Source organism: Hylobates moloch, unplaced genomic scaffold (genome assembly GCF_009828535.3).
Source record: "Hylobates moloch isolate HMO894 unplaced genomic scaffold, HMol_V3 SCAFFOLD_15, whole genome shotgun sequence".
Lineage (NCBI taxonomy): Eukaryota > Metazoa > Chordata > Mammalia > Primates > Hylobatidae > Hylobates > Hylobates moloch.
Window position 1 is genome coordinate 82269187 of NW_026652290.1, and position 25531 is coordinate 82294717.

At 44.2% G+C, this 25531-nt stretch overlaps 1 protein-coding gene across 7 annotated transcripts in view; it reads right to left on the reverse strand.

Annotated features, from left to right (window-relative positions):
• Nucleotides 1-283: 283 nt before the first annotated feature.
• The window catches only part of MTA3 (metastasis associated 1 family member 3), a 176568-nt gene continuing 151320 nt past the window's right edge, over nucleotides 284-25531 (reverse strand). For 4 of the 7 annotated variants that reach the window (XM_032178777.3, XM_058428535.1, XM_058428534.1 and 1 more), the window contains exon 17: nucleotides 5564-7042. In XM_032178777.3, coding sequence (XP_032034668.2) covers nucleotides 7014-7042 — 29 coding nt within the window. In that variant the 3' untranslated portion in view covers nucleotides 5564-7013. Of the gene's footprint in view, nucleotides 5094-5563; nucleotides 7043-25531 lie in introns of those variants that run through there. The other 3 variants (XM_032178785.2, XM_032178783.2, XR_009209970.1) reach the window with 2 other exon arrangements.

Here is a 25531-nt window from a genome sequence, read left to right on the forward strand (position 1 = left end):
AGTATTTTCAAAAGTGTTTCCTAATTACATATTGAAGAGAGTTGATCTGAAAACTAGTGTCCGTGTCTGACACTGTCTGGTCAATTAACACCCTGGATGGACAGCCTGGATTAACAATGCATTGTCTGGGTCTGTTTTTTAAAAGCTTTTCAAAAAGTGATAGGTTGTCATTGTATGAAATTTAATAATATGCAAAACATGCTCTCTATCATTTATGGATTCATACATATGCATTAATTGTATAAAATCATGTATGGGATGATAAACACTAAATTTAAGAGAGTACTTACTGCTGAGATGGAGGAAAATGGGAAGTGGCACACAGGTGACTTACTACTAGATCTGAAATTATCTTTGTAAAAAAAAATCTGAAAAAACGACTATGAGTGACATCTGCATGTTACTTAGCATTGCTTTGGGTAGAGAATAAAGGGATCAGTGTAATGAATGAAGAAAATTCATATGGCTACAACAGCTTCAAATGCTCAAGAAAGCTCAAAGAGGATGACTTAAGAATAGCATTGGATTTAACAATTAGAAGGTGATTAAATGTGACTTTATTGACAGCAATTTCAGTGAGTGGATGGGGGTGGGGGCAGAATGGAAGCCATAAAGTGCTATAATGGGTTGAGGAATTAATGAGATTTGAAGTAATGGAGACAACTCTTCCCCCTTCAACAAATGTGCCAGTAAAAGGAGAGAAGATAATAGCTTTAGATGAAACTAAGCAGAGGACAGATGTTTTGGTGGTTTGACTGTTCTGTTATTTGGTGGATTAGATGAAGAGATTTTTAAATACAGGAGGAGAAGGGAGAAAAGAAAAATATTGGGGAGGAGGGGAATGATGATGGGGACTGGAATGTACCAGACCTTATTCTAAGCATTTTACACATATTAATTTTTTTAGTCCTGATGAGGGAGATTCCATTATTATCCCATTTTATAGATGGAAACACTAAGGCACACAGAGGTTGAATAATTTGCCCAAGGTCATCCAGCTAGTAAGTGGCAGTCTGGCCTGAGTCAGGACCCTATTGCAAGGCCCTAAGGGGGTGGAAGGATGAATCCAGCTCATGGGTGGCAGGAGGGTCTGTCTCCAGAAGATAGAAGGATGCCTCTTTGAGCTGGAGCAATGGCACTATTTCAGCAGGTCTGCTGTGCCCCAGCTGCACTGAGACTCTCAGAGGCCTTTCCCCAGGGTCTGCATCTCCTTCTGCTATCTCATAAGCCACATCCTGCGGACAGGGAAGTTTCACAAGGCCAGGTCACCCCAGTAGGAGGCCTTTGACCCTGTGCTCCCAGGCCTGGAGGTATGAGGTGTAATAGGCAGCCCTTTTCCCGTGAACTGCCCTGCTGTGGCTAGTGCTGGGTTGTGGGGATGGGTGCTAGGGTGGGCCTGGCCTATTACCTCCCCGGGGCCCTTGGAGCTCAAGGTTCTGAAACAAGGACCACCTGATGCTGGGCCTAGGAGTGCGTGCACACAGTCTTACACCTGAGCCACCATCCTAGTAAAGAACAGCATAAGACCAGGCAAAATTTCCAGGAATTTATTGGAAACACAATACAAATTGGTTAGTAGATGGCATCTCCTTACAGACAGACAATCCACACTGTGGTATCATGCTCAGAACGAATTATCCTGGGGAAACACTCATGAGCACGGGTGCGTGCTCTGGCGTAGCTTCCCTGGCAGGGAAAATCAGAGACACAGTGCAGAGGAACAGGAGAGGTGGACAGAAAACTGGGACATGGCCTTCCTGGGGGGAATGGTGAGGAGGGGCTGCTAACTGAGTAAATTCCCCCAAGGGAAAACAGGGACAACAGTAAAGAATAAAGGCTTCCCCCTCCCTCCCCAAAGCCATTTCCTCTCTAGGCAGAGTAAAACAGAATCTCCAAACACCCACAGGGCAGCTCCTCCGCCTCCCCTCGCCAGGGACTTAGGACAGCAGTAGCGCATGAACACCAGGCTCAGACGTGACACCGAGTGCACTGAGCCCACGCACAGCCCCACCTGCTTGCCCTCAGCCCCCTGCTCTGCTCTGCTCTGAGTGGCAGGGGACTGACCTGGTGGGTCACCTGTCCCAGGCTCCCAGGGCAGCTGCTTCCTGGGTTTCACTATTGTGAGGCATCTGCAGGACTCTGGAGGCCAAGAGGAGGGGAGAGGCTGGGGCCCCCTCTCTCCACCTGGGGAAATGTTTCTGACAAGAACCACGGCTTCTCAAGGCTCCAGCCCCCACCAGACAGGTCCACGGTGTGGCAGGTCCCCCAGTGGCCTTGGCCCCAGGCTCTGGTGACACGTCCTCCCCTGGTGCCCAGCCAGTCTCAGGATGGGGGCAGCTTGCTGTTGTTGTTCCCCACCTCTGGGTTGCCCCTCACTCCCGTTTTGCCTCTCAGCTTTTCTTGTTTTGTGTTAAACAAATCTCTGGATGAAAACCCCCATTTGAAATCCATTTTCCTGGGTGGGCCCTGAGCGACGGAAACTGGGCTGTGCACAAGGGGAATTGTGAAGGGCAGACTGAAGCCTTCCGGCAACACCCTCCAGTTGGCCCTCCTCTCTTGCGCACCTTTAAGAAGTGAAGGGTGGGCAGGCAATGACTGAGCCAGAGGGGGAGATGCCCTGCAGAACCTGTGTCCTCACCCCAGGGGCATGTCTGCTGGGGGCTGAGCAGACAGTCTCTGAATGTCCACCCATGTGCTCACTGAACCACAGTGACATGCCACTGACACACAGCAGCAATACCGTGGCCCCAGAAAGGGAGGGGGTGGCTGGGAAACCCTCTCGGCACCAAATGCTTCCAACGGTAAAGGCACAGACTAGAGGCGCCTTGGCATCCTTCCTCCATTGCCTGGGGAATTCTGTCAGAACGAGGGGGCAGTTTCCAGAGACAAAGGAAGAGCATGAAGTCTCAGTCAACATCATCCTCCTAGGATGACTGGACTGCAGAACCATGAGCTTTACTTACAAGAGGAAGGAAAAGCGTGCTTGGCACACATAGCTTGAACAAGCTGCGCTTTTCCCAAAGCCAAATGTCAACTGGGTAGATAGGAGGGGCCTCCCTTCTCCTGCTTCAGACCTGGCCTAACTCCTGTCTCCAAATCTCTTGGGCCTGGGTGAGAGGGCCTCTCCCAAAAGGCAGAGAAAATGAAGCTGGCAGCTGAGTCACGGGCAGCTAATTGTTTCCAGAATCTGCAGTCACCACTTAATAGGGGTAAAGAAAGAAAGTGAAAGGGTGAGGGAATCATTTCCCCTTCTACGTCCAAGTACGGCAATAAATCCAGAGCAGGGTACAGACAGACAGCTTTCCTGTGTCTTTTTCTTTAGGGAAGAAACATCCCACGTGATGCGGCACCTCCTTCCAGGTCTTTGCTGAAGGGACCCCTCAGTGGGAACCCTGAGGAGGACCCCTGCCTGCCACCTCCACCCGTCTCACCAAATGCTTCTGACACAGGCCCCACCCTCAGGGCCCCAAGCCAAGACCCAGTACAACTCCAAGAGTGGGTGGTGGTGGAGACGTCCCATGCTCGCCCTTGCAGAAGCCTAAGATGAGAACCAACTCCTCCTCAGAAAAGAAGCTGAGACGTCTGCAAAACCACCCTCCACCTCACACAGCATGCTCTCTCTGCCAAGCGGAGCCCAGCCTCCGAGGACACAGACATCTAGAGCATCATTATCCTTACCGCGTTACCTCGTTCTTCCCAGGGGGTCAATTCAATTGTAGCCACTCTGTCTCGCAACAACTTGGCTATTTGGGCCTCTCGTATCTGCCATCCAGCTGCCTCCTAGTAACCCCAGAGATGGCTGGGAGGTCAGATTCCAGTTGTCTTTCATGGGACTGTGACCCTGTGCCTGCAAACAGAGGGCAGGGGAGTTGCCAGCCTCACATCTGCTCAGGGAGCTCATTGGGCACTGAGCTATTCCTATCCTTGCAGCTGCCAGCACAAGTAGCACAGCTACTCAGCACAGCTGAGTGGCCAACTGTGATGCCACCAAGGACTGGTGCCGAGGGCAGGTGGGAAACGCGAAGAGCCCAAGCCAGAGGAGCAGGCAGGTCCCCCGGGGCCTAGGTCACACGTGCTCACAGGATGTTGGGCTGGAGGGGTGGGGGTCATGGGGTTGGCTACACAGACTCATACCCACAAACACAGTTCTCTCACTCCACACCTCTAGGCCAAACAGAGTGTCTGCTTAAAATGAAACTAGGTCATTTGTGACCTGCTGTAGGACCCACCTGGCAGCAGTTCTTCATCAGCTGGTTTGGCTGCAAGGGAACAGGGCAGTAAGCAAACGGCTTGTCACAGTGATACACACGCTTGGCACTTTTAACAACTGCTCTTGCTGGAGCTGTCTGTGACCAAGCAGAGCCAGGCAGAACACCAGCTTCTCTGCAACCACAAAACACAGGCTTATCTTTTGTCAGAACCTCGGGTAATTCTGTTCCTCGGAGGAGTAGGAGGGAGGGAGGGTCACATATAGGAATGCAGAGGGTAAACAGCAGATTGCCCCATTTCAAAAAAACAAGTATGAAGCTTATCGAGAGAAAGCTGAGTGACGGTAACAGCAAGGACAGGGAATATCACGAACCTCACAAACACTGGCGCATTTCTTAAGAAAAATCCATTCAGAAAGATGCCGTGGCCCTCCTGTACATATTTAGTAACTATACAGCATAAGACGGAGCTGAGCGGACACATGCAGGGCGGCAGCGGCTCTGAGCTCGCAGCAGCCCCACTGCCAAGCGGCTGCTGTTGCTGGGTGGGGCGCAGGGTGCTGCAGAAGGGAGGAGGTGGAGGGGTTCCCTCAGCCCCTCAATTCTCAGCAGGTCTCGCTCCATAATAGCGAGGTCTCTGACAAGAAAGCGAGGTGCTGCTGATCCACACGTGGAGACACAGGATTTGGAACGTGCACTCCCACAGTTCCTTCCCCGCCCCATTGCGTCTCCATGGATGCACGCAGAGGTCTCCCACTGAAATGTACTGGGAGTGGGGCTGCCTTCTTCCCAGGCACGACTGTGAACATCAGCAGGACAGTGCAGCAAGTCTTGGATTGTAGAATGAATCAGGGAAAGCTCAGTCTGACACACAGCACGTGAGTTCTAGAAAAGGGAAGTAACAGTGTGAAGGTGAGTTCTAGAAAAGGGAAGTAACAGTGTGAAGGTTAAACAAGTCCTGACGGTGGAGGCGAGATGAAAGGGAGGATGGACTCAGCCCTCCCAACATCACAACCTTCAGGGAAAGGAGGTTCAGCAGTAGGTCAAAGAAAATCTCATGATTAGGCCAGGTGTGGTGGCTCATGCCCATAATCCCAACACTTTGAGAGGCCAAGGCTGGTGGATGGCTTGAGGCCAGAAGTTCAAGACAGTCTGGACAACATAGCATCACTCTGTCTCTACAAAAATAAAAATAAAAAGTTAGCCGGGTGTGGTGGTGCATGCCTGTAGTCCCAGCTACTCAGGAGGCTGAGGTGGGAGGATTGCTTGAGCTCACAAAGCCAAGGCTGCAGAGAGCTGTGATCGCACCATGGCACTCCAGCCCAGGCGACAGAGCGAGACTCTGTCTGAAAAAAAAAAAAAAGGCTCACAATGTAGTTTAACGCTGGATCAAAGGGAAAGTTTAATTAAGGCCAATAAAATATATAATTGATACTGAAGGATGGAAAGATCTTAAAAGCTGGGTTTTGAATAGGCGGGTTTAGTGGTCACTGGAGAGGTGCTACAGTACACCAGGCAAGAGAAGAGACTCGTGGAACTTTTCTGACGGATACTAAGGAATAGGGAACACAGTTGGCTGGGAGGAGGCACGATCTCATCTGAGCTCATCACAATTAATCATAATGATGTGGGCACCCAGAGGCTATGAACACATTTCTTGTAGGAGGGGAGTGAACCTCACTCTCCCACAGTGTCAGGAACTATTCCTATGCCCCTCACTCCCACCCTCTCCACTTCCCCGAAAACCTTCAACTCTGACCATCTGGAGACTACAGCAGAGACAAGTAAATGAAAAAGCAGAAGTGGCCTGCAAACCACATCACCACCGTGTTGTATTACTTAGAAAGTTGTGAAAGCTTTTACTTAGTTATTAGGAAAGTGGCTAGGAGGGAAGTGGGGTTGTTTGCTGAGAAGGGATAAGATGCTCAGATATTCTCTGCCCCAGGCACACCACCCTGCAGCCAGGAAAGGACCGAGCAATGCTCACCTTCACAGCCTCAGAGCATGCCGAGGAAGGGCTGCAGGATGGAGCAGAGCTGTGTCTTCACTTCATGAGCTTTTCTAGGATAGGGAAGATATCTGTACCCAGCTTGGTATTTGCTTGGTATTTGATATGACCTCAGCAAGTATGTGTTAAATAAAGGCCCAGATAAATTCAGTTTAGGAATCAGGCTAACCTTGCTTTATTGAACATACTGCAGGTTATGTAACTACCTTATTTAACGTTAACTTCAGCAGAATCTTGGGAGTGTCAGAAAGGTTAAGAACTTGCTCAAGATCATAATAAGTAAGCTGAGGAGTCAAGATTTGAATGTAGATCTTAATTTGTGTCAAGTTTTTCCTACTATACCAAGCTGCTCATTCTCCATCCAGCCCAGTGTTCTGCTAACAGCCCAGTAAGAGCATCCTGACCTCCTCAGTGTCTAAATGGAAGGTTATGTAAGTGTCAGTGTCTCCTAGGAGCCACTCTCTTTTTGTATTTAGTGGAGCAGGAGCTCTGTCATTCATCTGTCTAAACGCTTATGGAATTAAACCACCTATCAAAAGAGCTGCTTTTAATAGTTTCCCAAGTTTCTAGCCTGCCATGGTAAATTGTGCTTTTATTTGTGCCAAACTTGCCTGCTGCAGTTTCAGAAACAACCCTCTCCTCCTAGCATCTCAGGTTCTGGTGCCCAGGCTCCAATCTGCCTTCTCCACCCTGGCCATGGTTTTCAATTGAGACAGGCCACCTCTCTGTATTCTGGGCTGAAGAATCCCAGTACTTACCACCTGCCCTTAAAAGGTTATCACTTCACTCTCCTCTGCTCAGAGCTTTCCCAGATCCTCTGCATTTCCTTGAAGCAGGAACAAGAGCCAGATACAGAGACTCAGCACAGTAGCACAGGTAGAGAGCCCCAGGGAAAGGTCTATATCAATTCTCTGTCTCCTTCCTAGACCATGATGTAGTCCAAATCATTTCTGTTTTTGTTTATTTATTCTCAAATGTATTAACCTATATTTGCCACTTTGGTATGTACTCACCCTGACTGACAGGCACTTATTTGTTTTTTTTTGTTTTTTGTGTTTTTTGTTTGTTTGGGTTTTTTTTGCAAAATTTTCCCTAATGGTTTGACTACTCAGAAGTAGTTGAAGTCCATGGACTTGGAGATTTTGCACTTAAATCAACCAATCCAATGAAAGCAACCTAGCCAGCTAGCTGCTGGCTTCTGAGTTAGTTTCCTTCCCTTCTGAAAATCAGAGAAGAAACCACAGAATTTTAGAGGCTGGAAAGCAGATAAATGAGTGATAACAGACTATGCACTCAAGACAGACAGACTGGAAGGTTCAGTGTGGAAAGCTGAGGACCCAATTTGTCCAGAGAACCCCAAAGGCTCATGAAATGACACCAGGTACCTCTGGAAGTAGGGGAGGGGACTGAAGCAAGGAAGAGGAGTTAAAGGCTCTTTGAGAAGCAGCTGGATCCCAAGAAGCTCTCCCGACTCCATACCACCAGGCAACTGTCTACGTCCCACCAGTCGAGACATTTATTCTCTGAAGAGGACAAAACCGTTTCAGGCCTAGGGGACTCTAGGCACTATGCACAGCTAAGGACAAGGCTACAATTCTAACATAGAGAGATCAAGTGAACCTATGTCTACTGAATGGTGAGCCTCCAGCCTTCTTCCCATGATGCTCCCAGAATGCAGGTAACAAACCTTTATCCTCTGGGGAACAGATAGGAAGAAACTTCTCTGGGGAATCTGACAAGCGCATGAGAAAATATCCAAAGAAACGCATTTATCGTCCAAACACCAGGCCAACCTGATCACCCTACAGTGAACTGCACTACAGGTTCTGCCAAGAACAAGCACAGAGCTTTCACTCTGATTTTTAGTCTCCTACTTTCAAACATTATTTGACAACAAAGGTCACCAGGAAAAAAAACAAAAACCCTCTAACACAGGTGTTAGAGACCAAATAACAAATAATCAACAGAAGAATACAAATTGGAAGAAAGAGAGAGAAGAAATAGAGAAGAAGAATACTTAAAAGACAAAAAACACGGCCGGGCGCGGTGGCTCACACCTCTAATTCCAGCACTTTGGGAGGCAAAGGCAGGCGGATCACAAGTTCAAGAGATCAAGACCAGCCTGGCCAACATAGTGAAACCCCGTCTCTACTAAAAATACAAAAATTAGCTAGGTGTTGGTGTGTGCCTGTATCCCAGCTACTCAGGAGGCTGAGGCAGAAGACTCGCTTGAACCCAGGAGGCGGAGGTTGCAGTGAGCCAAGATTGTGCCACTGCACTCCAGCCTGGCGACAGAGTGAGACTCCGTCTCAAAAAAAATAAATAAATAAAATAAAAATAAAAAGCCACTATCATTAATATCCTCAGAGAAGAAAAAATACAGTATCTTTGAAACATAAATAGTATGTTGTTTTTTCTTAACTGAGAGAAACAGGAGGGGAAGCACATAGAAGGACTGAGGAGCTCTGCTTCCTGTCATGGTAGGCTACTTTGACTAACCCTCCAGCCAGTAACAGTGATAAACTCTGGACAAAATATAAAGAACAACTGTTTGAGGCCAGGTGTGGTGACTCACGCCTGTAATCCCAGCACTTTGGGAGGCTGAGGTGGGAGGATCACTTGAGGTCAGGAGTTCAAGACCAGCCTGGCCAACACGATGAAACTCTGTCTCTACTAAAACTACAAAAATTAGCCAGGCATGGTGGTGGCCACCCGAAATTCCAGATACTTGGGAGGCTGAGGCAGGAGAACTGCTTGAACCCAGGAGGCAGAGGTTGCAGTGAGCCGAGATCATGCCACTGCACTCGAGCACGGGTGACAGAGCAAGACTCTGTCTCAAAAATACAATAAAATAATTTTTTTTTAAAAGAACAACTGTTTGAAAGTACTAGAGAGCAACCAAAATCGGGTAAAAAATGGAGGGGTTATGAATCTAGAAAAAAGTGAGACAAAGTAAGAAAAAGTGAGACAAGGTGAGAGCCACTCTTAAGTGTCTTTCCACCATGCCTGGCTAATTTTTGTAGTTTTAGTAGAGACAGGGTTTCATCGTGTTGGCCAGGCTGGTCTTGAACTCCTGACCTCAAGTGATCCTCCCACCTCAGCCTCCCAAAGTGCTGGGATTACAGGCGTGAGTCACCACACCTGGCCTCAAACAGTTGTTCTTTATATTTTGTTCATGCAGTATGAGATGAATATAGCTCAGGCAAAAAGCTACAGTCTACTAGGCTGAGGAACCAGAGGTCAGAGCTTGAGGCAGCCAATGCAGCTGGAAACTGAGGGAGGAGATCCTGCAGAGGAAGGAGACACAGAAGGGGGAGCCCTCAAATCTACATACAAACTCCCCTCACATTACTTGCTTATTTCTGAACTATGCAAGTACAGGGTGAGATTGCCAGGAGCCCGATGGAAAACATCAGCTAGAAGGCTCAAGGAGCCAAGCAGTGACTTCAGGAGCTGTCCAGTGCTGAGAAGACAGAATTTGAAGTTCAACTTCTGTGAAGTTAAAGGGGCCTGGTAAACAACTTGGTCTTTCCATTGAAATCCCATGGGACTAAGAGCAAAATTGAAATAGGTGAGGCTTAATAAAACTTTAAACCAAGCCTCCACAGAATCGAAGTGATCCACCAATGTAACTCCTTGCTAAAACAAAACTTACCACTCTGCAAAGGAAAATAACAGAATCCTGAGTCTTTATAACTCATCATTCACACTGACCCAGTATGCATTTAAAAATAATCGGACTGGCTGGGCGCAGCGAGAAACAAGAAAATGCAACCCATAATCAAAAGAAAAAACAGTCCCTAGATTAATGGATAATTCAGATGTTAGAATCAGCAGATATGGACTTAAAATATTTACTATAACTATGCTAAAGAATCTATAGAAAAAGATGAATATAATGGGTGACAAGGTGGGGAATTTTAGAAGTATAACTAATTGGAAATCTGAAAACTGAAAAATACAAAATCTAAAATGAAAAATGTGTTGGATGGGACTAATAGCAGATTTGATACTATAGAAGAAATAATCAGTGAACTTGACGATAGAACTCTAAAAATCATCCAAAATGACAAATACAGTACACACTGTATGACTCCATTTATATATAATTCTAGAAAACAGGCTGGGCACGGTGGCTCACGCCTGTAATCCCAACACTTTGGGAGGCTGAGGCAGGCGGATCATGAGGTCAGGAGATGGAGACCATCCTGGCCAACATGGTGAAACCCCATCTCTACTAAAACACATACACACACACACACACACACACACACACACACACACACACACACACACAAACTAGCTGGGTGTGATGGCACATGCCTGTAGTCCCAGCTACTCAAGAGGCTGAGGCAGGGGCATCGCTTGAACCCAGGAGGCAGAGGTTGCAGCGAGCCGAGATCACGCCACTGCACTCCAGCCTGGCGGCAGAGGGAGATTCCATCTCAAAAAAACCCAAAAAACTAATTATAGAAAATATAAATGAATCTATAGTGGCAAAAAACACATCAGTGGTCACCTGGGGGTGAGGTGGGGGAGATGGGGAGGGCAGGTGGGAGGATTATAATGGGGTGCAAGAAAACTGTTGGGGGTGATGATTAAGTTTATTATTTTGATTGTGGTGATGGTTTCCTGGTGTATATATTTCAAAACTTATTAAATTGTATATTTTAATAATATATAGTTTACCAAATGACAATGATATCTTAATAAAGCTATTAAAAATGGTAACGAAAAATGGCTTTATAGGTGTGATATAAACAAGCTCTGTGGGAGTTACGTAATAACTGGTTATATATTGGTCAAAGAGAGAGATTCTGTTTTCTAAGGCCTGCTTTTGAGGCTTTAAGTGCCCCAACAGTGTAACAAGCACTATGGGCATTATCAGCCAGGAACTTCCATTGCACTTGTTATACTGTTGGGGCACCTTAAAGCTTCAAGAGCAGGCCTCAGAAAACAGAGTCTCTCTCCTTGACCTTCTCCTGCCCCCCTTTCACCTGCTCCTCTTTCTCCCCAAGGCAGACCTTAGAAACCAAAAACATATGCTAGTCTTCCGCACCCCACCCCTGTGCCTTTCTGTCTTGGAGCTCTGACCTACCTTGTCTTATGTTGGCCAAAAGACCCTCATTTCAGAAGGGTTCCTGCCCCCCCAGGAGGAAGGAATGCTGCACAGAGAGGTCAAGAAGAATCTGAACAGGGGGCCAGGCACCGTGGCTCACGCCTGTAATCCCAGCACTTTCAGAGGCTGAGGCGGGCGGATCACCTGAGGTCAGGAGTTCGAGACCAGCCTGGCCAACATAGTGAGACCCCCGTCTCTACTAAAAATACAAAAATTAGCTGGGCATGGTGGCATGTGCCTGTGATCCCAGCTACTTGGGAGGCTAACAGGAGAATCGCTTGAACCCGGGAGACAGAGGTTGCAGTCAGCTGAGGTCACACCACCGCACTCCAGCCTGGGTGACAGAGTGAGACTCCATTTCAAAAAAAAAACAAAAACAAAAACTAGAACCTGAACAGACAAGACTTGCTGGGTTTCCCCCTCAGTTTATTCGTATTAGATCATACCCTTTTTGTCCAATCACATTTCTACATGGTTGTTAATCATGCCTACCCAATGAAGTCTCCATAAAAGGCCCCAGCAGGCAGAGTTTGGATAGCTTCTGGAGAGCTGAACGTGTGAGGTTCCTGGAGGGTGGTCTGCCAAGGAAGGGCATGGAAAGTGCATACCCCTTCTCACATGCCTTGCCCTATGCAACTCTGCATCTGTATTTGGCATGATATCCTTCGTAACAGACAGGTAAACATGTTTCTCCTGTTCTAGGATCTACTCTAGCATATTAATTGAACCCAAGGAGGGGGTTGTGGAATTCCTGATTTATAGCCAGTTGGTCAGAATCACAGGAAAAGCAGCCTGGGGCTTGTGACTGGCACTGGAAGTCGGGTGGCAGTCTTGTGGGACTGGGTGAGCCCTCAATCTATAGGTTCTGACACTCTCCAGGTAGACAGTGTCAGAATTGAATTGGAGGATACTCAGCTTATGTCTGCTGCAAAACTGATTGCTTGCTTGGTGTGTGGGGAAAAGTCCCCACACATTTGGTCACAGAAGTCTTCTGTGTTGATTGCTGTTCAGTGAAAGAATAGAAAAATAAGCAACTGCTCTGAGTGTGTTTTTTCCCCTTTATAGGGCTTTTAAAATCTGTGCTCGAACAACATCTGCTGGCTTTAGAGATGCTGTAAGAATCATTCTATTTCAAGTTTAATAAAACCAGAAAAAAAAGTTTGTTAAAAATACTAAAAACCAGGGAAAAATAAAGAAAACTGGTGTCACCATATTAAAATCAGACAAAGATTTCAAGACAAGGAGTATTAACAGAGATAAAGAGGACCATTTTGGCCGGGCGCAGTGGCTCACGCCTGTAATCCCAGCACTTTAGGAAGCCGAGGCAGGTGGATCACGAGGTCAGGAGATCGAGACCATCCTGGCTAACATGGTGAAACCCCGTCTCCACCAAAAATACAAAATTTAGCTGGCCGTGGTGGCGCGTGGCTGTAATCCCAGCTACTCAGGAAGCTAAGGCAGGAGAATCGCTTGAACCAGGGAGAAGGAGGTTGCAGTGAGCTGAGATTGAGTCACTGCATTCCAGTCTGGTGACAGAGCGAGACTCTGTCTCAAGAAAAAAAAAAAAAAAGAGGACCATTTCAAAAGGACATAAAAATCCTAAATACAATTATACCCAATAACAGAATTTTTTAATACATGAAGCAAAAGTTGACAAATTAAAGGGAGAAACAGATACATCTGGTTGGCACATAAAGTTGAGAAAGTCTCAGCTGGTGCAGTGGCTCATATGTGTAATCCCAGTACTTTGGGAGGCCAAGGCAGGAGAATGGCTTAAGACTGGGAAATCGAGACCAGCTTGAGCAACATAGCGAGACCCCCTGCCCCCATCTCTGTAAAAATAAATTTTAAAAACTATTTTTATAAAAGTTTGAGAAAGTCTCCCAGAAAGCAGAATAAAAAGACAGAGATGATAAGCTAGAGAGAAACAATAAGAAAATCAGAGGGCCAGTCCAGGAGGTCCAAACAATATCCTACTCATTTTTTCCTGCTGAATGTTCAGTCCCAGATGACTTAAATGTGGTCAGCCCTATTTTCCCAAACACTTACTCTTGGTCTTGCTCACTGGCTGTCCTAGAGGGGCTCACTCAGTGAAGCTGGAATCAGAACATTACGGAAAGGGTCTTCTTAGGTCTCTTCTTTGGGAATCTCCATCTAACAAAGTTAACTTCAAGTCTGCACCTTGGTTTCACATTAATCACTTTTCATATTCATTTATATGTAAATAGTTGCTGACAAAAATAAATATCTGGCTGATAGAGGAAAATGCATAGATTCTAACTCAGATGTTTTCTGAGCTTAAAGAGTGCTCAGTCATTTGGAAGGGAAAACAGTGAAATAAACAGTGAGCAGGGCTGAGAAGCTTCAAATGAACCCAGTGGAGGTTTCCAAATCAACTAGACTGTGACAAATTCTTCCATTTCCATTGCCCTGGGGGCTCTGCAGATTCAGAAGGCTTCTCCTCACTTCTTCACGAGGACCTGAACAGATTGCTCAGGGGGATGCCTAAATCAATTGGTTTCTGGGGTTGTTCTTTACTTCCCTGGGGTGTCAAGATACATTACCGTACTGATATCCCAATGGTTTTCTCAGACAGTTATGACTGCTCTTTTGATGGATGAGTCAAACCTCTTCTAAAGTCAAATCCTCTTCTCAGATACCTAATCCCCTCCCTCTGCTGTCTCCTTCCCTTTCCTTTCGCAAACCTCTACTCCTCCTCCCAAAACATGTGAGACCTAGCTCTCGGACCTAGCTCTCAAGTCAGAGCTACACTTTCCTTCTCAGAGGTCACCTTCTATGGGTCACTGAGAATGGGGGGAGGGGGAACAGAGGGTCAGGTTAGTTTAAAAAGATTGTTTACCTGCAGGTAAACAGAGACACTTATTGAGGAGGCAGTGAACCATGGACTGCTGTCACTCTTGTAGGACCTCCATACTGCTGAGAGGGTCTCAAGTCTAGGCCTCTTAGGGGCTCACACACTAGTGCTTCCCTCAGAGACATGATAGAAATACTCTCTGGGAGAAGCTGTGATATTAGTAAACTCAGGAATGGTCCCAGGGGTGGCTAATTTGGCATCCTTCTAGAATATTCTAAAACACTAAGCTGTTGACTACTTATGCCTAATGCAATTGGATCTGTCTTCCTCATGGCTTCAGAGGTGGAGAGACCATCTGCTGCCCTCAGACAATGCTTCAATAGTCCCGAAACCCTCTCAATACATAAGGTACTCTGCTATATTGCTTCCCATTCAGTAACCCTGGGGGCATAATAGTCCTTTATCAAATATTTTTTTGAATCTCAAAGGTTTTAAAAATATGTTTAACCAGGTTATGACACTACCCTTTGAGACAAGGAGAGCAGAGGTGAGTTTGGGGACACTCGAGTTCTTCCAGAGACAATGTTTTAAAAAGATTTTTTAAAAACTGCAGTCTTTTGAAATGGCATGAGTTTTTGACAGAAGGCAGCCTGGGCCTAAGCATGCCTAGCAGTGCCATCAGCTGTCCCTGGCAGTCTATTTTTATTGGAATTTGTGAAGAGAGCAGATGCATTCCCAGAGCTCACTCACTGGTACAATGGCTCTCACCACCACCCATTTCCCAGGATTGGGATGCCAACAGTTAGAACTGTTGAATCACTGATTTCAGACTCAAGTAGTCAGAAGGACAATCTTCACACTCCAGATCATAATATTGTACTTACAGAGCCATCTACATTAGATACCCCCTTCATAGGAGTCTCAAAAATGGTATTACTCAATGCAGAAAACAAGTAAGAAAAATAAACAGATCTACAGCGTACTCACATGCCCTAGGGGAAATAAGCCAGAAGAGAGCAGATTCAAAAGGGCTTTATTGTACAATTCATCACTTTCCCTGGCTCAGATGCCCTGACTCTGTCCCACTGAAAACTCATCTCTCTTCTGAGCCTGTTGCTGACATGCTGAGTCCTGTTTCAGTACCCCTGGGACAAAAAGCCGTGTCATCTTGGAAAAAGGTTAAGAGCACCTCCAACCGATGGTCTGTATCACTTCACAAGAAGTCTTTCTCAAGGTCCCCATCTGATAAAGACTGAGATAGCAGGCAATCACCTTGTCCCTGCTCATTGGAATGGAAGAACTGCAGACTGAACAAAGCTCAAGTAGCTGTCACTGTGGAAAGAACCAAGGGCATCTTCTTAAGGGTCAGGAGAGGATGAGAGGCCTGCACAGCCCATCTGCCTTTCTTCTCTCCAGGATTCTTTCTGATTCAGACTTCACTCTGAGTAAGATTCTACTGTCTCAAGGTCAGGGTGTTCTATCTCCTCTACTGTAGGGTCTCTGATAGAGGAGCCCACAGGGAGCTAAGTGAGTCCTTCCTATAAACCTAAATTCCTGCCTTTAATGCTCCTCAAAATAACTTAATCCAAGGGCGGTTCCTCTTTATAGATACTGGGGCCCTGTAACGTACAAATATCCATTGGAATATAACCATCTACCTTCAAGCAAATCCATAAGTCATATTTTAAAAATCATATTTTTAGGTAAGAAATAAATATAGTTATAAGGAAGGTACTGAAATATTATTTATATACAGTTCTCAGGACTATAAAAATGGTTGATATCTTAGAAATTTTCCAAATAAAATTTTAATAGAAGCTATTCTTTAAGGCAGAGATAGAATCTTAACACTTGATGAATACCTACTATGAGTCAGAGACTATGCTGGGAAGAGGATATAATTCGATTTAAATACATTTCACCTTTAGGTGATTCTGTGAATTTTCTCTTCTTTCTTTTTTTCCCTTCTCTCTCCAACAGTAATAGTATGGCTCCTATGCCCCAACTTCCAGAAAAATATAGTTCCTATGCCCCAACTTTTATATTTGGTATATCGGCAGACAAGCTTTACACAGGCAAAAAATGATGGTGAAGGGGTTTTATTAAAAAGTGATGGCTTCAGCCAGGCACAGTGACTCACGCCTGTAATCCTAGCACTTTGGGAGGCTGAGGCGGGTGGATCACCTAAGGTCAGGAATTTGAGACACACCTGGCCAACATGGTAAAAGGCTGTCTCTACTAAAAATACAAAAATTAGCTGGGTGTGGTGAAGGATGCCTGTAATCCCAGCTACTCTGGAGGCTGAGGCAGGAGAATCACTTGAACACAGGAGGCAGAGTTTGCAGTGAGCTGAGATCATGCCACTGCACTCCAGCCTGGGCAACAGGGCGAGTCCCATCTCAAAAAAAAAAAAGAAAAAAGAAAGAAAGAAAGAAAGTGATGGCTTTATGGTCTGAGCAAAGAAAAATACCCCACTATATTTCTCTATACATTCGCAAACATATACCCATTTCCTATACAAAGAAAATATGAACATCTCCTATGTACAGGAATATGTAGTTTTATTAAGCTTTGCTTTATTGAGCTTTACAGATACTGTGCTTTTTTAAAAATTGAAGTTTTGTCGGCAACTCTGCACTGAACAAGTCTATTGATACCATTTTTCCAGCAGCACGTGCTCACTTAATGTCTCTGCGTCACACTTTGGTAATTCTTACAATACTTCAAGCTTTTTCTTTATTATATCTGTTATGTTGATCTGTAATCAGTGATCTTTGATGTTACTATTGTAATTGTTTTGGGCCACAAGCCACGCCCATGTAAGATGGAAAACTTAATCGATAAATGTGTGTGTTCTTTCTTGAGTGGAGTGCTGAAAAAAAAATTTAATAAAAAAAAAATGCTGTGTGTCCTCTGACTGCTCCAGTGACTGTCCTTTCCCTGTCTTTTTCCTCTCTTCTTGAGCATCTCTATTCTCTGAGACACAACAATATTGAAATTAGGCCAATTAATAACCCTACAATGGCTTGTAAGTGTTCAAGTGGAAAGAAGGGTCGCACATCTCTCACTTTAAATCAAAAGCCAGAAATGATGAGCCTTCATGAGGAAGGCGTATTGAAAGCCAAGAGAGGTTGCAAGTCAGGCCTCTTGCACCAAATAGTTAACCAAGTGGTGAATGCAACTTGGAAAAGTTCTTGAAGGAAATTAAGAGTGCTACTCCAGTGAACACATGAATGATATGAAAGTGAAACAATCTTACTGCTGATAAGGAGAAAGTGGCCTGAATAGAAGATCAAACCAGCAACAACATTCCCTTAACCCAAAGCCTAATCCAGAGCACGGCCCTAATTCTCTTCAATTCTATAAGACTGAGAGAGGTGAGGAAGCTGGAGAAGAAAAGTTTGAAGCTAGGAGAGGTGGGTTCATGGGGTTTAAGGAAAAAAGCCATCACCATAAACATAAAAGTGCAAGTAAAGCAGCAAGTGCTGATGTAGAAGCTGCAGCAAGTTATCCAGATCTAGCTAAGATCACTGATGAAGGCAGCTATGCTAAACAATAGATTTTCAGTGTGGATAAAACAGCCTTATACTGGAAGAAGATGCCATCTAGGACTTTCACAGCTAGAGAGGAGAAGCCAATGTCTTCAAAGCTTCAAAGGACAGGCTGACTCTCTAGTTAGAGGCTAATGCAGCTGGTGACTTTTTAAGTTGAAGCCAGTGCTCATTTACTATTCCAAAAAGTCACAGAGCCCTTAAGAATTATGCTTTATCTATTCTGCCTATGCTTTATAAATAGAACAACAAAGCCTAAATGATAGCACCTCTGTTTACAGCATGGTTTACTGAATATTTTAAGCTTGCTGTTGAGACCTACTGCTTAGGAAAAAAAATCAAAATATGACTGCTCATTAACAAGGGACTTGGTCACCCAAGAGCTCTGATGGAGATGTACAAGGAGATGAATGTTGTTTTCATGTGTGCTAGCACAACATCTATCATCCATTCTGGGATGGATGAACAGATGGATGAATGAATGGATTCATTCATTCATTCATTCATTCAAGACAGGGTCCTGCTTTGTCACCCAGGCTGGAGTACAGTGACATGGCTCACTGTAGCCTCGACCTCCTGGGCTCAAGTGATCTTCCCACCTCAGCCTCCTGAGTGGCTGGGACTACAGGCCATGTGCTACCATGACTGGCAAATTTTTGTATTTTTTATAGAGACAGGGTTTCACTATGTTGTCCTGGCTGGTCTTGAACTCTTGGACTCAAGCAATCCACCTGTCCTGGCCTCCCAAAGTCCTGGGACTACAGGTCTAAACCACCATGCCCAGCCAAGGAATAAGTTTAACTTTCAAGTCTTATTTAGGAAATACATTTTGTAAGGCTATGCCTGCCATAGATAGTGATTCCTCTGATGGATCTGGGCAAAGTCAACTGAAAACCTGCTAGAAAGGACTCACCTTTATAGATGCCATTAGAACATTAGAAATTCATGGGAGGAGGCCAAAATATCAATACTAACAGGAGTTCAGAAGAAATTGATTCCAACCCTCATGGATAACTTTGAAGGGTTCAGGACTTCAGTGGAGGATGTAACTGCAGATATGGTGGACATAGCAGGAGAATTAGACTGAGAAGTGGAACCTGAAGATGTGGCTGAATTGCTACAATCTCATGATCAAACTTGAACAGATGAGTAGTTGCTTCTTATGGATGAACAATGAAAGTTGTTTCTTAAGATGGAAACTTCTCCTGTTGAACACATTGTGAACATTGTTGAGATGAAAATAAAGGACTTAGAATATTACATAAACTTAGTTGGTAAAGCAGCAGCAGAGTTTGAGAGGATTGATTCTAATTTTGAAAGAAGTTCTACTGTGGGTAAAATACTATCAAAGAGCATCACATGCCACAAAGCTTTTGTGAAAGGAAGAGTCCATTGATGTGGCAAATGTCAATGTGGTCTTATTTTAAGAAATTGTCACAGCCACCCTAAGCTTCAGCAACCACCATCCTGATCATCAACATTGAGGCAAGACCTTCTAGCAGCAAAAAGATTATGACTCACAGAAGGCTCAGATGATCATTAGCTTTTTTTTTTTTTAGCAATAAAGTATTTTTAAAATTAAGGTATATACATTGTTATTTTATACATAATGCTATTGCACACTTAATAGACTATAGTATAGTGTAAACATAATTATTGTTTGTTTGTTTGGTTTTTTGAGACAAGGTCTCACTCTGTTGCCCAGGCTTGTACAGTCTTGCGATCTTGGCTCACTGCAGCTCTGACCTCCCAGTCTCTATCAACCCTCCCATCTCAGCCTCCTGAGTAGCTGGGACTACAAGCACATGCCACCGTGATTGGCTAATTTTTGTATTTTTTGTAGGGGCAAGGTTTCAGCATGTTGCCAAGGCTGATCTCAAACTCCCAGGCTCAAGCAATCTGCCCACCTTGGCCTCCCAAAGTGTTGGGATTATAGATATGTGCCACCACACCCAGCCAACATAACTTTATATGCACTGGGAAACCAGAAAACTCATGTGACTTGCTTTATTGTGATATTAACTTTATTGCAGTGGTCTTGAACTGAACTCACAGTATCTCTGAGGTATGCCTGTAAATGCTGTATTCAATATACAAATCTGGGCCTGTATTCATCCAGTGGAAAAAACACTAGATTTGGAGTTTAGATCCCATCTCTGCTACTTTCTAGCAATGCGACTTTGGGCAAATTCTTTAACCTTCTTGAGCTTCTATTTTTTCCATTCCTAAAATGTAGGTTATAACATTTACCTCATAAAGTGTTTGGAACACCAAGTGATATAAAGTACATGAAGAGAGGGAGGCAGAGCAAGATGATCAAATAAATAGAAGCCTTCAGCAATTGTCCCTGCTGAAGGAACACCAAATTGAAGAACTAGCTACACAAAAGAGCACCTTTATAAGAACCAAAAATCAGGTAAGTAATATCAATACCTGATTTTAACATCATATTAAGAAAACAGGCACTTAAGAGGGAAGGGAAGAGGGAGGGAGAACACAGTGATTGTGAAACTTTGCATTGGAACTCAGCGCTGCCCTGACACAGTGGAAAGCAATACGAGGCAGAACTCAGCTGGCGCCCACAGAAGGAGCATTTAGGCCAGCCTTAGCCAGAGAGGAATAGCTCATCCCAGCAGTCGGAACCTGAATTCTGGCAAGCTCTTCCACTGTCGGTTAAAGTGCTCTGGGTTCCTAAATAAACTTGAAAGGCAGTCTAGGCCACAAGGACTGCAATTCCTGGGCAAATCCTGGTGCTGTGTTGGTCTTGGAGCCAATGGACTTGGGGAGCATACCACCTAGTGAGATACCAGCCAGGGCTGCTAAGGGAATGCTTATACCACACTTCCCCCAGCCTCAGGCTGCACAGCTTGCAGCCCTTGCAGAGACTCCTTCCTCCTGCTTAGGAGAGAAAAGGATAGAGTAAAGAGGACTTTCTCTTGCAACTTTGATACCGGCTCAGCCACAGTAGGATGGGGCACCAGGCACAGTCGTGAGGCCCCCATTCCAGGCCCTAACTCCCAGATGACATTTGAAAACACACTTAAATCAGGAAGAAAACCCACTGCCTTGAAGGGAAGGATCCAGTCCTGGCAGGATTCACCAGCTGCTGACTAAAAAGCCCTTGGGCCCTGAATAATCAGCAGTGGTATCCAGGCAATACTTGCCGTGTGCCTTGGATGAGACTCAGAGACATGCTGGCTTCAGATGTGACCCAGCACATTCCCAGCTGGGTGGCTGTGAGGAGAGACTCTTTCTGCTTGAGGAAAGGAGAGAGAGGAGTAAGAAGACTTTGTCTTACAACTTGGGTACCAGATTGGCCACACTGGGGTAGAACACCAGGTAGATTCCTAAGGTTCCTGACTCCAGGCCCTGGCTCCCAGTTGGCATCTCTGGACCTACTTGGGGCCACAGTGAACTCACTGCCCTGAAGGGAAGATGCCTGGCTGGATATGCCACCTGCTGATTGGAGAGTCTTTGGACCTTGAGTGAACACAGGTGGTAGCCAGGCGGTGATCATCATAGGCCTTGGGTGAGCCCCAGTGCTGTGTTGGCTTCAGGTCTGACACAGAGCAGTCCCAGTGGTAGTGGCCACAGGGGTGCTTGTGTCATCATCCCTTCTCCAGCTCCAGGCAGCTCAGCACAGAGACAGAGTGTCCATTTGTTTGAGTGAAAGTAAAAGAAGAGAACAAGAGTCTCCATCTAGTAGTCCAGGGAATTCTCCCAGATCTTACCAAAGACAACCAAGGCAAGAGACACAGCATTACTGGGCTGGAGGTGCCCCCTAATGCAGGTATGGCTGCAGTGACCAAAGATTTAGATCACGACACCCAAATCCCTTCTAATAGTTGGAAAGCCTTCCCAAGAAGGATGTGGACAAACAAGCCCAAACTGTGAAGACTACAACAAACACCTAACTCTTCAATGCCCAGACACTGAAGAATATCCACAAACTTCAAGACCATCCATGAAAACATGTCCTCACCAAACAAGCTAAATAAGACAACAGTGACCAATCCCAGAGAGACAGAGATATGTGTCTTTTCAGACAGAGAATTCAAAATAAGTGTTTTGAGGAAGCACAACAGAATTCAATAGAATAAAATTAAGAAAGATGTTGAAATAATTTAAAAGAATCAAGCAGAAATTCTGGAGCGAAAAATGCAATTGACATACTGAAGAATACATCAAAGTCTCTTAATGAATTGATGAAGCAGAAGAATTAGTCAGCTTGAAGACAGGCTATTTGAAATACAGTCAAAGGAGACAAGAGAAAAAGAATAAAAAGCAATGAAGCACACTTAAAAGATCTAGAAAACAGCTTCAAAGGGGCAAATCTAAAAGTTATTGTTCTTAAAGAGGAAGTAGAGGGACAGATTGAAGTAGAAAGATTATTCAAAGGGATAACAGAAAACTTCTCAAACCTAGAGAAAGATATCAATATTTAAGTACAAGAAGGTTATAGGACATCAAGCACATTTAACCCAAAGAAGACTACCTCAAGATATTTAATAATCAAACTCCCAAAAGTCAAGGATTTTAAAAAGATTCTAAAAGTAGCAAGAGAAAAGGAACAAATATCATACAAAGGAGATCCAATATGTCTGGCAGCAGACTTCTTAGTGGAAACCTTACAGGCCAGAAGAGAGTATCATGATATATTTAAAGTGCTAAAGGAAAAAAACTTTTATCTTAGAATAGTATATCCAGCAAAAATATCCTTCAAGCATGAAGGAGTAATAAAGATTTTCCCAGACAAACAAAAGCTAAAGAATTTCATCAACACTAGACCTGTCCTACAAGAAATGCTAAAGGGAGTTCTTCAATCTGAAAGAAAAAGACATTAATGAGCAATAAGAAATGATCTCAAGGTACAAAACTTACTGGTAATAGTAAGCACACAGAAAAACATAGAATATTATAAAAATGTTAACTGTCTGTAAACTACTCATATCTTGACTAGAAAGACTAAAATATGAAGCTATCAAAAATAATAACTACAACAGCTTTTCAAGAGATAGGCAGTATAAGATATAAGTAGAAACAACAAAAAGTTAAAAAGCAGGGGATGAAGTTAAAGTGTAGAGAGTTTCCATTAGTTTTCTCTTTGCCTATTTGTTTGTTTGTTTATGCAATCAGTGTCAAGTTGGCATCAGTTTAAAATAACAGGTTATAAGATATTTTTTGCAAGCCTTATGGTAACCAGAAATCAAAAAACATACAACAGATACACAAAAAATAGAAAGCAGGAAATTAAAACATAACACCAGAGAAAATCACCTTCACTAAAAGGAAGACAGGAAGGAAGAAGGAAGAGAAGACCACAAAATAACCAGAAAACAAATTTAAAAAATGGCAGGATTAAGTCATTACTTATCAACAATAACAGTGAATGTAAATGGACTAAACTCTTCCACCAAAAGACATAAAGTGGTTGAATGGATTAAAAAAAAAAACAAAAAAAAACAAGGCCCCATGATCTGTTGCCTACAAAAAACAAGCTTTACCTATAAAAACACACAGAGAAACAAAGTAAAGGGATGGAAAAAAAATATTCCATGCAAATGGAAACCAAAAAAGAGCAGGAGTAGCTATACTTATATCAGACAAAATAGATTTAAAGACAAAAACTATAAAAAGAGGCAAAGAAGTTCATTTTTATAATGATAAAGGGGTCAATTCAGTAAGAGGGAATAACAATTGTAAATATATATGCACCAAGCACTGGAGCACCCAGATATATAAAGCAAATATTATTTGCACTACAGAGAGAGAGAGAGAGACCACAAAACAATAATAGCTAGAGACTTCAACACCTCACTTTCAGCAATGAACACATCATCCAGACAGAAAGTCAGTAAAGAAACCTAGGACTTAATCTGCACTGTAGACCAAACAAACCTAATAAGTATTTACAGAACATTTCATCCAAAGGCTAAAGAATACATATTCTTCTCCTTAGCACATGGATCATAGGACAGACCATATGTTAGGCCACAAAAAGAGTCTTTAAAAATTTATACAAAATAAAATTATATCAAGTATCTTCTCTGATCACAATAAAATAAAAGTAGAAATCAATAACAACAGGAATTTTGGAAACTATACAAACACATGGAAATTAAGCAATATGCTCCTGGGCCAGTTGCGGTGGCTCATACCTGTAATCCCAGCACTTTGGGAAGCCTGAGTCAGGAGGATTGCTTCAGCCCAGGAGTTCAAGAGCAGCCTGGGCAACATAGTGAGACCCTGTCTCTACAAAACAACAACAATAACAAAAACAAACAAGCAAAAACACAATATGCTCCTGAATGACCCATGGGTCGACAAAAACATTAAGAAGGAAATTTAAAAATTTATCGAAACAAATGATAAGGGAAATACAACATACCAAAACCTATGGGATATAGCAAAAGCAAACTAAGAGGAAAGTTTATAGCAAAAAGAGCCTTGATATGGTTTGGCTGTGTTGCCACCCAAATCTCAACTTGAATTGTACCTCCCGGAATTCCCACGTGTTGTGGGAGGGACCCAGAGGGAGGTAATTGAATCATGGCGGCCAGTCTTTCCTGTGCTATTCTCATGATAGTGAATAAGTCTCACAAGATCTGATGAGTTTATCAGGAGTTTCTGCATTTGTTTCTTCATTTTCTCTTGCTGTCACCATGTAAGATGTGCCTTTTGCCTCCTGCCATGATTCTGAGGCCTCCCCAGCCATATGGAACTGTAAGTCCAATTAAACCTCTTTTTCTTCCCATTCTCAGGTATGTCTTTATCAGCAGTGTGAAAACAGACTAATACACTACGTTGGTACCAGCAGATTGGGGTGTTGCTGAAAAGATACCCGAAAATGTGGAAGTGACTTTGTAACTGGATGACAGGCACAGGTTGGAACAGGTTGGAACAGTTTGGAGAACTCAGAAGAAGACAGGAAAATGTGGGAAAGTTGGGAACTTCCTAGAGACTTGTTGAATGGCTTTGCCCAAAATGCTGATAGTGATATGGACAAAAAGGTCCAGGCTGAGGTGGTCTCAGGTGGGGATGAGGAACTCGGGAACTGGAGCAAAGATGACTCTTGTTATGTTTCAGCAAAGAGACTAGTGGCATTTTGCCCCTGCCCTGGAGATTTGTGGAACTTTGAACTTGAGAGAGATGATTTAATGTATCTGGTGGAAAAAATTTCTAAGCAGCAAAGCATTCAAGAGGTGACTTGGGTACTGTTAAATGCATTCAGTTTTAAAAGGGAAACAGCATAAAAGTTCAGAAAATTTGCAGCCTGACTATGCAATAGAAAAGAAAAACCCATTTTCTGGAGAGAAATTCAAGCTGGCTGCAGAAATTTGCATAAGTAGCAAGGAGCCTAATGTTAATCCCCAAGACCATGGGGAAAATGTCTCTAGCCCATGTCAGAGGTCTTCACAGAAGTTTCTCCCATAACAGGCCTGGAGGCTCAGGAAGAAAAAGTGGTTTCATAGGCCAGGCCCAGGGTCCCTGTGCTGTGTGCAGCCTAGGGACTTTGTACCCTGTGTCCCAGCTGCTCCAGCTGTGGCTGAAAGGGGTAAATGTAGAGCTTAGGCCGTGGCTTCAGAGTGTGGAAGCCCCAAGCCTTGGCAGCTTCCACATGGTGTTGAGCCTGTGGGTGCACAGAAGTCAAGAATTGAGGTTTGGGGACCTCCATCTAGATTTCAGAAGATGTATGGAAATGCCTGGATGCCCAGGCAAAAGTTTGCTGCAGGGGAAGGGCCCTCATGGAGAACCTCTGCTAGGGAAGTGTGGAAGTGAAATGTGGTGCCAGAGTTCCCACACAGAGTCCCTACTGGGGCACTGCCTAGT